This window comes from Chiloscyllium plagiosum, chromosome 29 (genome assembly GCF_004010195.1).
Source record: "Chiloscyllium plagiosum isolate BGI_BamShark_2017 chromosome 29, ASM401019v2, whole genome shotgun sequence".
Taxonomy (NCBI): Eukaryota; Metazoa; Chordata; class Chondrichthyes; order Orectolobiformes; family Hemiscylliidae; genus Chiloscyllium; species Chiloscyllium plagiosum.
In genome coordinates this window covers 37,529,477-37,546,882 of record NC_057738.1, presented here as the reverse complement: position 1 = coordinate 37,546,882, position 17,406 = coordinate 37,529,477, and the positions used below count along the sequence as shown (strand labels likewise).

The 17,406-nt window shown below is 40.3% G+C and overlaps 1 protein-coding gene across 1 annotated transcript in view; it reads right to left on the bottom strand.

Moving 5' to 3' along the window:
- Nucleotides 1-17,406, bottom strand: part of exosc7 (exosome component 7) — a 26,582-nt gene that overhangs the window by 3,131 nt on the left and 6,045 nt on the right. Inside the window, exons 2-7 of the mRNA XM_043719575.1 lie at nucleotides 13,835-13,936; nucleotides 8,457-8,551; nucleotides 6,640-6,805; nucleotides 4,457-4,527; nucleotides 2,470-2,593; nucleotides 609-764 (exon numbers count right to left, since the gene is read on the bottom strand). Coding sequence (XP_043575510.1) covers nucleotides 609-764; nucleotides 2,470-2,593; nucleotides 4,457-4,527; nucleotides 6,640-6,805; nucleotides 8,457-8,551; nucleotides 13,835-13,936 — 714 coding nt within the window. The remainder of the gene's footprint in view (nucleotides 1-608; nucleotides 765-2,469; nucleotides 2,594-4,456; nucleotides 4,528-6,639; nucleotides 6,806-8,456; nucleotides 8,552-13,834; nucleotides 13,937-17,406) is intronic.

The following is a 17,406-nucleotide window of genomic DNA, read 5'->3' as shown; positions in this document are numbered from 1 at the left end:
GTTGGTAGCTGTGGGTGGGAGATCTCCTGAGGTGATGAGGTTGTGTATGGTCTGGGAGATGATGGTTTGGTGATGGGGGGTGGGGTCATGGTCAAGGAGGCGGTAGGAAGAGGTGTCCTCGAGTTGGCGTTTGGCTTCAGCGATGTAGAGGTCAGTGCGCCAGACTACCACTGCGCCCCCTTTGTCTGCTGGCTTGATGGTGAGCCCGTTCAAGTGTGAAGACCATCATTGAGCTGGTGTTACATGATCCACACTGGGTCGAAAAGAACCATCAAATGTGAGTGAACTACTTTCACAGAGAAGGGAGAGGGAGGAGGTATGTGCAGACATTTCTACCTGTAATATACTTGCACACCACGTAGCAAATAATTGAGCTGTCCTGATGGTCAACCAATCATCCTTTCATTTAGGAAATGACAAATGGTGATATGAAGCCAATAGGATTTTGTTCGCCTTTATGCTCAAACAAAGCTTAATTAGCTGACAACAATCAAACTGCACAGCAGGATTTTGATGGCAATGTCAAAGCCCAAAACAACAAACAAAAGGATGAAAGTAAAGGCAACTGACCCCAAACCCAAGCATTTAATTAACGTCTTGATTCATACCTCTAACATTTCAAAGATACTTTCTGGATCCAAACTGCCTCCTCCAACTTTCCTGAAGCAAGTGCTGGTCCCTTTGCTGGTGACTGAAACCAACAGGCTGGCCATGCAGCACGCTTCCTCCTGCGAAGTGGCGTCAACTACGTGCCTGTGACCGATCTATGGAAAGCAAGCAACATCAGCGATATGTTTAACGCAATATGGAGTGGCTGCCTCCGCCAGCTGGAGAGTCTAAAAGGGTCACAACCTCAGGATAAGTGGTGGCTGTTGTGGACAAAGATGAGGAGAAAGGTCTTCACTCACAGGATTGTGCATCTTGGGAATTCTATAGCTCAGAGGGTTCCTGTTGCTCAGTTAATGAATAGGTTTGGGTAGTAAGGTAGTCAGGGTTTGGAAGCCATGATCTTATTGAATAGCGAAGCAGGCTACGTGGTCTATCCCTGTTGCTATCTTTGATGACCTAATGCAATTTGGTAAGTACTGTGGATAATGACCTCCAGTGGGAACACCGACTGAAATTTGGGGCTGACAGTTCCGATGCAGCAATGGCTCTCGCGTACCTCAGTGCTGACAGCTGAATGCTTCAAGAAGCCTGGGCCTCTTCTCTGCTGTCATACTGAGTAGTATCTCTCACTTTAATGCACAACACTGAATCAATATAGATGATTTGTTCTGTAAATATTATGCTGTGTATCAAACTATGGCAGCAGAAAACATGGCAATCTCTTAACACAAAATATTTTGAAAAAAATACAAGGAAACATACTTCTGATTAGGGCAAGACCATTTCGATGCAGCCTTTTCTGGGTAAAGGAATTTTAGAACTTAATCTTCCTAAATGTCTTCAGCACTGAAAATTAAATGCTGGCATGGAAATTTCTTTGGTCAACAAGTGTTGCTAAGTGAAGCAGTGTTAGTAAAGTGTAAAGTTGGGTTCTGAGTGCTAAAGACATCGAGTGGCTTTTCATGTGTGTGGCATTTCAGACACAGGCTTGAAAATGTTCCTAATATTTCCTGATACTAATGGGCAGGCACACTTTTATCACCTCTGTTCATAGAGGTCACATTTTACTAACAGATACATTATACAATGGCCTCTAATCAACTTCTAATTGGATTGGTTTTGGCAGACGCCTGATAAAAACGAAAAGGGGTATTTAAAGGGGTTAATAACAAAGTGACAGATCAACTCAACATTGCAGCTTATATTAATCTCACTGAAAGATGGAACAAGCACATCTGCTCATTCAATTTTCATACAATTGTTATGGTGCAGTAAGAGGCCATTCAGCCCAGCATGCCTGCATGATTCTTTTCCCTCATCCGAATTTCCAGCTTTTGCCCCATATCTGTGCACACCGTTTCTATCCAAATAATCATCCAATACCCTCTTGAACACCTCAATTGATTCCTTCTTGTGGCACTTACCTGCTCACCTTTATGTTGTCCTGCATTACCTGACCATTCAAAGGCTTTTAAATAGCCAGAAGACCATTCACTTCCATTCTCAAAATCTTTCAAACAAATCCTCATTAATTATCCTCACCAGTTACCTTTTAAAGGGAGAATTTTTTTTTGAAAAAAGCTACAGGAATTAGTGGAAATCAGTCCCTGCACAATACCTTCCACAGAGCACCTAGGTTTTAAACAAAACTGCTATCCATTGAATGAGTAATCTTTTGAAAAGTCAATTTTTAATCAAATGCTTCTTTAGAAGTTGGTGGTAATACAATTTTAATTACATAACTTAAACATGAAGATAATAGCTGTATTTCAATACCAATTTTATATGTAATCAGTAAGAGGTCATTTACTTAAAAGGCTTTGTGCAAGATATTTGTACATAAAAGTAGGTTTATCTTACTTTGCTTAAAGTGACTATGCAAGGTACATTTTCCACATTGAGTCGAATGCAGTCATATGGATCATCAGAGAGCTCAATTTCCTTGGCACCCTCATCATCTTCGAGCACTCGGACTTTTGGAATTCTTGAAAAGATGGAGAAAATAAAGTGAAAATGGTTACGTTGTACTTTATCTCCTTTTTGTAAAGAAGTGGTCTTTCAGCCAACTTCTCTGCACGAGTACCTACAGGAGTTATTTTGTAAAATGATAAACAATAGAAAATTGAGATACGTTAGAGCACACACAAATATAAGACAGACACATGTTTGTCTGAGATCAAAGAAAGTGAGATTTAAATCAACTGGCTCAGGAAGCACTACCAACATGTAACCAGGAGCCCGGAATCCAGGGGGAATGGTTATTGGGTTTCCATATGGATGTTCATTACTCTAGCATTTCAGCAAATTATCTCAAAGCTTTCAGAGAAAGACAAAGCTACAAATTCATCCACAGCAGCTCTTAAGCACAATATCGATGAAGTTCTGGAGACATTTCTAACTACAAGTATTTAATTTCAAGCCATCCAACAGACTGGATATTTAACACTGTTAATTCATTAACAATCTTGAAATCTGATCCTAAATGAATGCCACTGGTTCATAGTGATGTTAAGTCTTGTAAGTTTATAGTCAGTAAGTTGATGCTGCATTTCTGAGGCACACCTGAACTGTTTTTGCAATCCAAAAAGTACAAATAAGTAGCAACTGACACTTTAAAGTTTGACGGCTGCTATTTTAAGTGTTGCCAGTTCATAAACAGCTATATCAGAGAAAATGTGCTAAACACACAAGGAAGGCAAGTACAGTGGGTCATCTTGAGAAGGTAAATCGGAGAGAGAGTAAACAACCAACCCTTGGCTTATGAATCGAGTTTTTACGATTTGGTATAAAAAGATTAATCAATTCGGTCAGTGGTCAGGATTGATAGTGTAAATGCTAATATAATCCCAACTGCTTATGTGACACCATTATCTTGCAGGTATAAACAGAGCGACAACCTGGACATGGGATTAAGGATTGGTATGCTGCCCTTGATGAATGTTCTTATATAGTTAATGATTCTGGTGCTCATGCAGTATCACAGAAGTATGATGCACCAAATGGTCATTCAGCCCAGTGTCTGCAGCAACTCTTTGAATGAGTGTAACGACTCAGTGCTATTTGTCTGCCTTAAACCCATGACGCTGAATATTGATCCTATACAAATAATCATCCTGAATGCCCCAATTGAACCTAGCTCAACCACACGACCAGATAGCGTGATCCAGACCCTAACTGCTTGTTGGAGGATCATAGAGATGTACAGCATAGAAACACTCCCTTCAGTCCAACTCGTCTATGATGAACCAGACATCCTAAAGTAATCTAGTCCCATTTGCCAGCATTTAGCCCATATCCTTTGTATGAAAATGTTTTCTTCCTACATTACATTTCATTTTTTGTAAATTATACCTGCGCCCTCTCGTTGTTGATGCTTTTATGTAAGGGAACAGTTTCTCCCTGTCTACTCTGTCCAACCCACTCATGACTTTTCTTTCCAATGAAACAAGTCCCAACATCCCCAGTCTAACTTTATAAGATTCTTACAAATCTCTTCTTCACTCTCTCCAACGCACCATTCACATCTTTCCTAAAGCAAAACCCCCCAGTGCTTTTTGTCCCCAAAAGGCTGAAGATACCATATGCATGATTATATCCTACATGTTATTAAAAGGGGCATAGCATACATTCCAAAAATACAACAAAATTTACACAGTTCATTCAGTGCAAGTGGTACTATGTTTAATAATAACAACTGGTGATCTAAATTACTTTTGGCAGTGCCCCTGAGATAGATCTTTTCTCCAATTTTTTTCTGCTGCTGCACAGGCCTATGAGCAGCTGTGTGGCCTAGTAGCTTAAAAGGGAATGTTGCCCAGGACACAAAACACATGAATCCAATTCTTACCTAGTATTATGAAGTGCTGCTTTGACTGCTAGAGAGATTGCATCAAAAAGGTTTCCACCACACTCCAACAACTGAAAAACAGACAACTTAAAGTTAACAAAAGTTGTATATTATGGCCTAGCCTTTTCAAAATGTAATCTTGGGAAGGTTGTGTAAAACACAGTCAGATTGTAAAGAAGGGGCAGAGGGGAGAGAACAAGTCTTATTGAGCATATTGTCCTTTGTTGGGGAAACACGTGAAAACATGCAAAAAGTTACTGCATTGCACAAATTAACCTAAAGCAGGACAGAACAGAGATTAGGAAAAGTGCACACAACACAACCATAGCTGTCAATGAATTGAATTGGGCAAATGTGAATGCACACTAGAATGCCCAAGCTTTGTAGCTATAATAGCTAGCCACACTAACCATATGAATGTTTTGATCATGCACAAAACATCATTTACTTGTCATTAATCCATAACCCATTGCAGAAATAAAGACTATACTTTCATATACATTTATTGAAGAAAAAGTTAAAATGATCAAACAAAAAGATGCAAGAGCAAAGACCAAAATTTTCAGACTAAAACGATTGCTCTCCAAATTCTGTACTCTACAGGAAAAAAAATTTGTCTCGTAGTACATTTTAATATATAAAAACTTGGAAATTTGACACAATTTTGCATGCCCAAAAAATGTTTCTAATTCACATATGTACTACTATACATGAATCACTGTCATTAAGTTCAGCCCAATGATGGTGTGTATGGATTCTGAACATCTCATCCCGAGATAAGCATCTAATTCTTACCATTCTCCTCTTTTTACATTATTGAGTGGGAAATAAGTATCGCTGGCTAGGCCAGTATTTCTTGCCAATTCCTAATTGTCTTGAAAGGTGCTGGTAGACCAGATTCCTGAATTGCTGCAGATTTTTGGATGTGGATATACCCACAATGCTGTTAGGGAGGGAGTTCCAGTAATGTTGAGAGAATAGTGATATAGTTCCAAGTCTGGATGGCATAAGGCCGAGAGGGAAACTTTCAGGTGGTGTTCCCATGCATCTGATGCCTTTATTCTTCTAGATGGTATGGTCACAGTTTTGCAGGGTGCTATCTAAACAGCCTTGACAAGTTGTAGAAGGCACACTCTATTGCTGCTGGGTGTCATGGTGGAGGAAGTGAGTTGATAAGGAAGGAGATGAATTGCAGATTAAACAGACTGCTTTGTTTTGGATGGGGTTAAGCTTCTTGAGTATTGCTGGAGGCACTCATGGAGACAGTATACCATCACACTCCTCACGTGACTTGCCAATGGAAAATGGTTTTGGGGTCAGGAGGTGAGCTACATGAGGCAGCAATCCTAGCCTCTGACCTACTCTTGTGGCCATAGAATTTACAGGACAGTTTTAGTTTTTGATCAATAGTAACTCTCAGTATGTTAATGGTCAGGCTTTGGCCATGGAAATAACCCACATGTTTTAAAGATGTTGACATTTGTTAACAACTTTTTATCCTTTTATTCCATATTCCTACAGAAAATGAATGCTATTGGTTGGACATGACAACTTGATGGTTACAATAGTGGTACGTACGTTATATGCAGAATCAATTCACTAACCGGGTGTCCATGGTTCTTTGGGAGAAAGTGTTTTTTTCCCCTGGGATAGAAACATTTAGCTGAAATTGCTAATTTTTTTTGGTAGCATCAGTCACCATGAGAACACACAAATTGACCCAAGGAGTCAGGGCTGGCAGCAAATCATTCCCGTTCTTCTTCAGCTTTCTTGCTGAACCCATTGTGTTTGACCAAGTCAGGCAATTTGGTGCATTGGCTGTGTGGCTGCTTTGAGGCAGGACTTTGATCAAATGTGCCCAAGTCGAGATCTTGCATCATGCCAGCTATCATTCAACAGCTGTGCCATACTTTCCCAGAGTGTGCAGCAATCGGACAGTCTAATTTCAGTGCTGTCTCACTTTGCATGACAGATGTCACCCCATTAAAATAAACCAGTTCTAATTTAAAAAAAAAGCCAAGGTCAATATCAAACTCTTCAACTCCTGGCAAGCTGAATAATAGTGTTCCTTTCCTGCATTAAACTACTGTCTTTAAATCCCAAATCTGACATTACATAAACAAATCTGTTTTAATTTTTCTAAATTTATGACTCCAACTTTCTGCTTTCTGAAGAAAACCTACCAGTACATCTACATACAGGATCCAGCAGTGTTCTCTGGGAGTAATGCAGAGTGTCTTCAAATCCAAGGTACTGGTGTTATCAAACACTCTGTACAGGGTGTTGGCGATTTCTGTGCCCAGATCTTCTCCTCCTCGCCCTTCAAACTCAGGGGTTGCATTGGCAGAGCTAGTGAAGAAAATCATATTTAAAATAACTCAATAATATTGTGTTCAGATATGATGAAAAACTTCATTTTGATTTATCAGTCAACTCTTTGACTTCAAATAGGTAGAGAAAAATTCCAGCTGATCCCAGCCCTCATTTCAGTCTCACATATTAAATTAAATCAATCAACATTAGAAAGCACTCCACTATCACCATCCAGTGGATTATTCATAGAAGTACAATTCGCATACATGCATGTTCAGTGCACTATGTAATGTAATGATTTGGAGGTGCCGGTGTTGAACTGGATTGTGCAAAGTTAAAAATCACACAACACCACATATAGTCCAACAGGTTTATTTGGAATCACTAGCTTGCAGAACGTTGTTCTTTCATCAGGTGGTTGTTAAGCCCATTAATCGCTTGCTAACAACTTAGAGCTATATAAAAAGGTCCTCTGTAGGAATATTTGAGACTGTTGCACATACAAGGGCCAAAAGATTGGCTGTAGAGGTAGAAAAGGTAATGGTGGTATGGTGGTAATGTAACTGGACTAGTAAACCATATGCTCAGATGATTGGTCTGGGGACATAGGTTCAAATCCCACCACAGGAACTGGCGAGATTCAAATTCAGTTAATAACCCTGGCTCCGATCATGACAGTAATCAATAGTTCTAGAGACCCACTTGGCTTGCTAATATCCTTTAGGAAAGGATATATGTTAGGCTTACCTGATGAATACATGTGATTCCAGGCCCACAGTAAGGTGATTGACTCTTGGCTGTCCTTTGAAATGGCCTTGCAAACCACATAGTTTAGTGACAATCATGATCCAATTATGACTGGCCTATATCCTAAAAAGTATGTTTTTAAAAGACATTTTAAAAGATAGGTAAGGTAAGAATTTAGGTTTAGGTAAGAATTGGGCTTGGGACCCAGGTCCCAAATTAAGGCATGAACATCAACAGCAGGGCAATCAAAACTGTTGACACTTCAGAGGCCTAATGTTAGGTGTACAGTTATCTCAGAATGTGGAATTGAGGACATTACAGAGATAGGATGGGGCAAGGCCATTAGGGTAAGGGGTAGCAAATTTAAAATATAGGAGTTGAGGAGAAACTACTTCTCCCAGAGGGTTGTGAATCGGTGGAATTCACTATCCCAAAATGTGGTGGATGCTGGGATAGTGAGTAAATTTAAGGAGGAGTTAGGCAATTTTAATTTGTAATGGGTTGAACAAATATAGAGTGAAGGCAGGAAAATGGGGGTGATTGAATGGCGGAGCAGATTCAATGGGCTGAATGGCCTAATTCTGCTCCTATATCATATGAATGTATAAGGCAATGGATGAATTAGAAAACAGGATGAGAATTTTAAAAGTAAACTATTGTTTAGCCAAGAGCCAATAGGCTCAATATGCAGAGAGATGATGGGAAAGGGGACTTGATGAGACTTGGGAACGAGCAGGTTTTACTTTAGCCACAAGTTCACAGATGGTGAGAGATGGGAGGCCTATCAGGCCTGTATTCAAATTGTCATGTCCAGAGGTACAGAGACCAGGAATTTTTTTATGCCTGTCATGATCTTCACATCTTTTCAGACAGATCCTTATTAATTAAGTGGATTAATGTGGAGCTTGCCTTGAGGTCTGTCATTTGACAAGCATCTTACCAGTCCACAAAGAATTCCAAAAAGCCTTCGTATAGTCTCTCCAGTTTAGGTGTGCCCATTTCAGCTTTAACACCTACAAGAATATCTGTGTGACCCTGTGAAAAAGTAAATACCAAAATACATTTTTTACTTCTCTAACAAATGAACTTTGAACAGTACAGTAACACGAAGCATTTCCCTCAGTCTTTTAACAATTAAATCAATGTGACTAACATGCATATTGCTCAATTCAACCCACTCCAGTTAACCTTGCTATTGTATGTGCCAGCATCAATACTGGTGGTGGACTGAAGGAACATCGTACCTGATACCTTTAATTGTCTTAAGTGCATCGCTGGCACTGACATCTCCATGAGTGACTACCATGCATGCTATAATACATTTTAGTTACATTGGGTTATAGATGGTACAAACCTTTCCCTGATTTACAACGGCAAGATGGAAAGCATGTTAGATAGCTCTTTCCAAAAATAAACCCTCCAGCGCTAGTCCTAGAGGTTGGCAGCCTTCCCAATCGTGAAATGGTTAAAAGCAGTGTTCTCTTTCATTCTGAAATAAAACTTGAAGCCATCTTTAAAAATGGCTTATTTCCATCACTACAGCATTCTTTGACCCCAATTTCGCCTCAATCCACTGATATCAAAATGCCATTCTTGCCAAATGGTAGCTTAGCTTGCAACTCTGATTCAGAATGTCAAAGGTTGGTTTCAAGAAAACTGAAAGCCAGACACTCCGAGACTTCACACTAACACGCCTCTTAAAGTTAGCAATCATTTCCTACTACTCCAAACCAACTTGATTGCGATGGGATTCTACTTGATGAGCTCTGCCTAACAGTTTGGGCATTATTGCAGCTACTTACCTGATCTACCTTCACACAGACATTCTGGAAAGGCAAGAAAGGTGCCAGCCTTGACAGATAACTTGTGCTATCTATTTTCCAAAAACATTCACATTTCTAAACAAATCTTTCCTATTACAGTGTCTGTAAAATGTCCAGTGAACTACACTTTGAAATGCAGTGACTAATGAATAAACCAGTACAAAACTAGAATCTGAGCAAGCTCAGAATGGCATTCCCAGCACAAACACAATCGGCTGAATGGTCTGTTCAAGTGAAGCATCATTTTAATGTTTCACCCTGGCCCAGCTTAAAAAAGCTACTCTCTAAAGCAATGAATTGCATCAAAGCTCAGAGCATTGCTGACCAAGTAAACTCAGAATGCGAGGTGGATGTTGGTAACAGACTATGGTTGGCACCTTCAGCAACAGCCTGGCAGAACTGGACCCATTCCAACATCACATGTTTCATGATGCAGAGGGAACATCTTGGCTGCGTTTTCTTAAAGGAACAATTATATCAAGCGCCTGCGTGTGATGTTGGATAAACAATAGATACAGAAGCATATTCATTGTGTTGACAGGCTTTTAAACTTGGTCCCTTGCAGATTTCCAAACTTCAAGTTTTGTCAATATCTTTTAGATTTAGATTAGATTACAGTGTGGAAACAGGCCCTTCGGCCCAACAAGTCCACACCGACCCGCAACCCATACCCCTACATTTACCCCTTACCTAACACTACGGGCAATTTAGTATGGCCAATTCACCTGACCCTGCACATCTTTGGATGGTGGGAGGAAACTGGAGCACCCGGAGGAAACCCACGCAGACACGGGGAGAACGTGCAAACTCCACACAGTCAGTCGTCTGAGGCGGGAATTGAACCCGGGTCTCTGGCACTGTGAGGCAGTGCTACCACTGTGCCACCCACTTGTGAAACAAAATTACTCAGAACATAAATGATGCTTGCAATATCTAAACAGCATTAGACACAATAAATACTTTAATTCTAACATTGAAAGCATAACAGCAGATTTCTGAAATTGGATAAATGCCTTTGAATCAGCCCAGTCTCTTCCTCTGAAGAATATGGACCTTGGAAATTGTGGTGCTTTTTTCTTTTGCATCTGATGGCAACCAACAAGCCTCAATACTTCCTTCATTCTTGCTCTCAAAAAGTAATACTTACGTTGAAAATCATAAATCTACAGCATACAACACAGACAAATTCGAATTTTGTTCATAGCAAGATGAGGACTTGCAAGACATACTTACTACAGATTGAGCTGTTGTTTGAAGCTTGAATGCAATTGAATGCAGGTAAGTTACTCTAAGTAGCACCAGGTTAGATCTAGCTTCACTGTTGTGCCTGAATAAAGGAACCATTTTAATTGGCTACATTCAGGGTGGCATTGTGACTGCCCAGAAAACACTGGTCACTTTAGTTATATTTTACTATGATTTCCTTCAGCTTCCAGTTAAAGACAAGAGTGCAGGTTACTGCACTCATACAAGGAACAATAGCACTGAGAATATGTATAGGGTATGAGCAGGTAGGGAAAGAGTTACATTTTGAGTTTTGTGAAGCAAAAGGTTCAGCTAAGCAGGACTCAGATCAAATAAGAACTTGCAGTTAACAATGGGGTGCTGGAGGAAAGGGTAATGGGTTAACAAGGTGGAAAAGTATTCATTATGTAGAGCCATTTAACATTATTGGAAGCATTCAGTGTGTAAGGTCAGTTTAATAAGGTGAAAAGTATTCATTATGTGAAGCCAGTTAAGGTTAAGAACATTCATTGTGTAACAGCAGATGGCTTAATCTTTACTATTGACACTCGCTGATTAGAACGGTAACCCAATCAATATGTACTTTGCCTTATCTGGATGTTTCTCCCTGTAAAATGACTCTATAATTCATTAAGAAACTGCTGTTTGAGTGAAGACTGAGAACTCATGTCTCTGTGCACATGGGTGAACATTCTCTCTCCCTCCAGGGCCTGGAATAAAGATGAAGGAGGTAAAACTATACTGTGGCTCTGCGCGTTTTGCATCAACTGAGGGGGGAAAACAGGACAACAGTACCATATGGCAAATTGGTCTGCAACACAGAAGAATTTGTGTCACATCATCCTTCTGGCTCCTTCAACATAGAATCACCCAATGGTTGCAGAGTAGGAGGTCGTCATTTGACTCCCTACTTGCACCAACTCTTCAAATAAGTGAAATTACATTGTGCCAATATCTTGATTCTTTTAACATATTCTCTGAAAACTGCAAGAGGTAAGATGTGGTGTTATATGATTCCTGTAATGGAGGGAATCTGCATCATTGCTCGCCACACCACTTTGAAGGCCAAACTGAGTCATCTCTGTTTCAGCGGTCCAATACGATAACTTTCATACAACAGGGAAAGATTTCAATGGGATGTCTGGCTAATTATCTTTTGAAAAGCTACCTGAGATGCCAAATAGAGAAATGAGGTGCCTCCTTCAATGGTTCCCAGCAGGCAGTGTTCCACTGTGTATTATGTACTATTAATGAGAAAACATTGCTTCCTCTGATGATACAAGCAATTGGAGACAATTCGCTAGATGAAAAATGTGCCTAGACCACTCTGCCACCAGAATCTAATTTCCACAACAGTAATCGTCTAAAAAAATAACTTATTGATCGTCCAAGTGTATTTCAGCAAAGTCCTGCTTGAATAAGAAGTGGATGATGATATCTCTATTAGCTTTTTATCTTGGGAAAGGAACTAGCATTCATGATTCTCACAGGAACAGAAGTAGGCCATTCAGCCCTCAAACCTGCTTCTTTATTCAATGAAATTATGGCAGATCTGTGACAAACTCTATATATCTGTCAGTATCTACTGTCTCTTCAATGCACACAATTTGGCCTGTCAAACAGAGCTGTTGTTAATCTTAGCCTGCCAATCTTCTAGAAATGCCAACTGTTTTAATTTGAAAGTATATTGGGATAAACAGTGGGCAAACTGATTATCTCCACATTTTCAACTCACCACCAATTCACAGATTTGTTGGAAAGTTTCCTCTGGCCCAGATTTCTTTTGGCACAGTGTGTGAAGCAAGCCAAGAGTCAGATTTTCATCTTTCACAGTTAGGAGGCAAGTGACCATGAGGTCAAGGGAACCCACTAGGAAGCAGACATGACAGTTCAGATGAGGATTATAAAAGACAGGATTTATAAACATCCAGAAAGGAATAAGTTGATTTGGGATAGTCAAAACAGTTTTGTGAAGGGAAGGTCATAGCTCACAAAAGTTCTTTGAGGTGACCAAACAGGTAGATGAGTATAAAGCGGTTGATGTAGTGTATATGAATTTCAGTAAAGCATTTCACAAGGTATGATATGCTATTGTAGAAAATATGAAGGCATGGGATTGAGCATGATTTAGTGGTTTGGATCAGAAACTGTAAGACGACAAAGGGTGGTGGTTGTTGGAAAATGCTCATCCTGGAGACCAATTGCTAGTGGAGTACTTTAAGGATCTGTTATGGAGCCACTGCTGTTTGTCATTTTTATAAATGATCTGGATGACAGTGTAAAAGGACGGATTAGTAAATTTATGGAAGACACTAAAGTTGGTGGAGTTGTGGGAAGTGTGGAAGGATGTTGTAGGTTAGAGAGGGACATAGATAAGCTGCAGAGCTGGGCTGAGAGTTTAATGCAGAAAAGTGTGAGGTGATTCACTTTGGAAGGAACAACAGGAATAGAGTACCAGGCTAATGGTAAGATTCTTGGTAGTGTAGATGAGCAGAGAGATCTGTGTGTCCATGGGCACAGATCCCCAAAAGCTGCCACCCAGGTTGATAGGGTTGTTAAGAATGCATACGGTGTATTAGCTTTTATGGGTAGAGGGATTGAATTTCGGAGCCATGAGGTCAAGCTGCAGCAGTATAAAACTCTGACACGGCTGCACTTGGACTACCACGTACAGTTCTGGTCGCCGCACTATAGGAAGAATATGGAAGCATTGGAAAGGACGGAGAGGAGATTTACCAGAATGTTGCCAGATATAAAGGGAAGGTCTTATGAGGAAAGACTGAGAGATTTGAAATAGAAGATGATCAGAAGATTAAATAGGGTGGACAGTGAGAGCCTTTTTCCTTGGATGGCTCGCACAAGGAGACATAGCTTTAAATTGAGGGATGATAGATATAGGACAGATATCAGAAGTAGGTTCTTTACTCAAAGAGTAGTAAGGGTGTGGAATGCCCTGTCTGCAACAGTAGTAGACTTGCCAACTTTAAGGGCATTTAACTGGTCATTGGATAAACATATGGATGATAATGGAATAGTGTAGGTTTGCAACATCGAGGGCTGTAGGGCCTGCATTGCACTGTAATGTTCTAAGTGTTACTTTTTATGAACATACACACTGGTGTGAGTTTGAAACATCCAGGTGACAATCCTGTCTCTTCCACCACTATCAAAGAATCACAGTTGATGTTCAAATCAAGTGTTGTGATAAATTTTTCAATTTAGAATAAAGGCAGCGCTGCTTAGTACTTACAATTTTCACTCTAGCAGATCCACTTGTGTTTGACACAACATCTGTTTCTACCTCAGTGTGTCTATAATCTTCACACCCACGACCGTCAATTCGTAGATCATCCTGAAGAATGGAGATTGGAGAAAGTCACTTAAAACATCAGTTCCCAACTGCAGAAAATCATATTATAGAAATTATATACATATATGTAATATATTGCAGAAACAAAAGGGACAATGCTTCTATAAAGAGATGGGATCAGAAGTAGACTATAAAGCTAGTTGAGTCTGCTCCAGAATTCAATGTGATCATAACTGATCTGGGGGTTCAACTCCACCTTGCCACCATGTCCCAAAACCCTCAAATAAAAGCAAAATGCTGCAGATGATTTATCTGAAATCAGAAATACAAACAGATAATGCTGGAGGAACTCAGCAGGTCAGGCAGTATCTGTGGAGAAAGAAACAAGAGTTAATTCAGTTCTGAAACAGAATCTTTTGATGAGCAACAGTAACTGTCCAAAAACTCTGGGAAAGAGAATTTAGAAGATTTACCACTCTTTGACTAAAGAATTTTTTTAATCTTGGTCCTAAAAGATAGAGTCTTTATCCTGAGACTGTGCCTGTGCTGTAGATTGCCCAATCAATGGAAACAACCACTCAGCCTCCACCCAAAATGCATCTTTAGAATCTTACACATTTCAATGAGATAACCTCCGGTTCTTCTAAACTCCAGAGAATGCAGATCTAATTTCATCAGATTCTCATCATAGTCAAACCTATCACTCCAGGGATTAATTTAGCAAACCTGAGCTTTACTAACTCAATGCAAACATACCTTTTCTTAAAATGCAGAAACTAAAACTGCACACTCAGTTGGGGTCTCACCAAAGCCCCTTATAACTATGACAAGACTTGCATGTTCAATTAGTCTAATCTCCTTGCAAAATAAAGGCCAGTATGTACTCTCTCCCTTCGACACCCATGGCAGATTACTGCTCCTCTTACCAGTCTTTCCTTCCTACTGGAAATGTTCAATGTCTAACGCTAACGTAACGTTAAAGGGTAAAACTGTACTATCTTTTTCCAGATGCAGAACACTTTGGAAGTGGGTGGGGACGACATTCATGCAGAAATGTGGATGACTCACTTCTTCTGGCCAGTCATTTTCTACTACTCTACTGCTATTATCAAATTAAACTCTCATTCAATCCCTTCCATTCAAAAATGCTTTCACAGCCATCCCCCAGCCAATCAAATTTGTTTTCACAATCATCCCCCAATAATGAGGCATTTCACATCTCCATTGTCTGGGGAAGTAGCAGAGCCAGAAGCAGTTTACAGGGTCGCCCCGAAGTTAGAACATATCACACCTACACTGCCTTGGGGAATCATGGAATCAGGAAATCCGGCCCTTTGAGCCTGCTCCACCAAGTGATCCCAAACTCCAAGTTATCTATACAAATTGTAAATAATTGTGGTCCCAACAGCAATCCCTTAGGCACACCACTAGTCACTGATTGCCAGCCAGAATAGCACTCATTTATCCCCACTCTTTGCTTCCTGTCAGTCAACCTATCCACGCTAATATTCTACCCCTAACACCACGCATCCTTATATTATGCAGTAGCCCCATGTGCTGCACCTTGTCAAGGCCTTTTGGAAATCTAGGTACACCGCATCCACTGAGTCCCCATTATCCACCTTGTTTGAAATGTCGTCATAGAATTCCAAATGATTTGTGAAGCACGACCTGCCCTTCATGAACTCATGCTGCTTCTGTACAATTGGACAATTTCTTTTGAGATGTCCTGCTATTTCTTCCTTGATAACAGACTCAGGCATCTTCCACACTGGTTAAACTCACTGGTGTATAATTCCCCATCTTTTGTCTACTTCCCTTTTTCAACAGTGGTGTCACATTTGCTATATTCCAACCTGCTGGGACTGCTCCAGGGTTCAGGGAATTTAGGAAAATTACTGCCAGTGAACCTGCTATTTCTCCTGCCATCTCTTTTAGTACCCTGGGATGTATTCCATCCAGGCCAGGAGACTTATCTATTCTTAGATCTATTAGCTTACCCAACACTAGCTCTTCCATAATAATGGTTTCCAGGGGGTCCTCATCTACCTTAATCTCTTTGTCACTTACTGGCATGTTATTAATATCCTCCACTGTGAAGACTGATGCAAAGTGCCTGTTCGATGCCTCATCCATTTCATCATATTCCACAACTGTCCCTTCTCATCACCTAAAGGACCAACATTTACTTTAGCCACTCTTCTTCGTCTTACATATTTATAGAAACTTTTGCTGTCTATCTCTATATTGGTTTTTTTCTCATACTCTATCTTACTTTTGTTTATATCTCATTTTTGAAGCTTTCTGTTGACCTTTAAAGTTTTCCCAATCTTCTACATTCCTGCTATTTTTGGCCACTTTGTATGCCTTCTCTTTTACTTTGATAGCCTGCCTTATTTCCTTCGACAACCCTGGCAGATTACTGCTCCTCTTACAGTCCTTCCTTCCTACTGGAAATGTTCAATGTCTAGATGTAGGCTTGCTCGCTGAGTCAAACTGGGGTCCTTCCTTATCTGTATGTAAGGATACCAGTGAGAGAGGGTCATGTCATTTTGTAGTATTCATGTTGGTATTCATGTATCCTGGTGGCTAGTTTTCTGCCTGTTTGTCCAGATACATACAGATAAGAAAGGACACCAATTCGACAGGCACAATACATCTATCCTCGGACAAGCCAAACAAAGACACGCACGAGAATTCCTAAAAGCATGGCATTCCAACCGGAACTCTATCAACAAACACATCAAGTTCGACCCCATCTACCACCCCCTGAGAAAAGGAACAGGAAGTGACTTCACCACAGGAAATAACATCCCCAACCCAAAGAATCCAAACATATAAATAGAAAGCAGGAATTTTCAGCATTGCTTTGCCTGAGGCCCACTGAAGATGTTACCTAGTAGGGTAACGAAACATCGGGAAATTTCAGCTCAGCAAATTTCAGCTGCATCTAAAACCTCAACCTGAGCTACAAATCTTCTCAAAACTCGCCATGTTCAATGTTGCTCCAAAGTCCTTAAGATAGCTTATCCTGTCTCTCCTTCTCAGCAACCAACATTTGCATAAACTTATCTATTTCATTTTACCTCTGGCAAGTTTACTTGCATATTCTACTTTTTCCTTTCTCATTATCTTTTTAATAGGCCTTTGGTACTTTCCAAAGCACATCTAATTGTCAGACATATTAAGTTTTGGAAATAACTTCCAGACTGAGCCATGGATGGATCATCCTTGCTTAATTCTTGACTTTCAACAGAATGTATTTTTGTTGAATATTGTGGATTGTTTCTTCAAATGTTTCCTAGTTGGCAGAAGTGAGGACTGCAGACACTGGAAATCAGAGTCTAGATTAGAGTGGTGCTGGAAAAGCACAGCCGGTCAGGTAGCATCCAAAGAGCAGGAAAATCGACGTTTCGGGCAAAAGCCCCTTATCAGGACTGAAGGCAGGGAGCCTCCAGGCTGGAGAGTTAAATGGGAGGAGGGGTGGGGCTGGGGAGAAGGTAGCAAAGAGT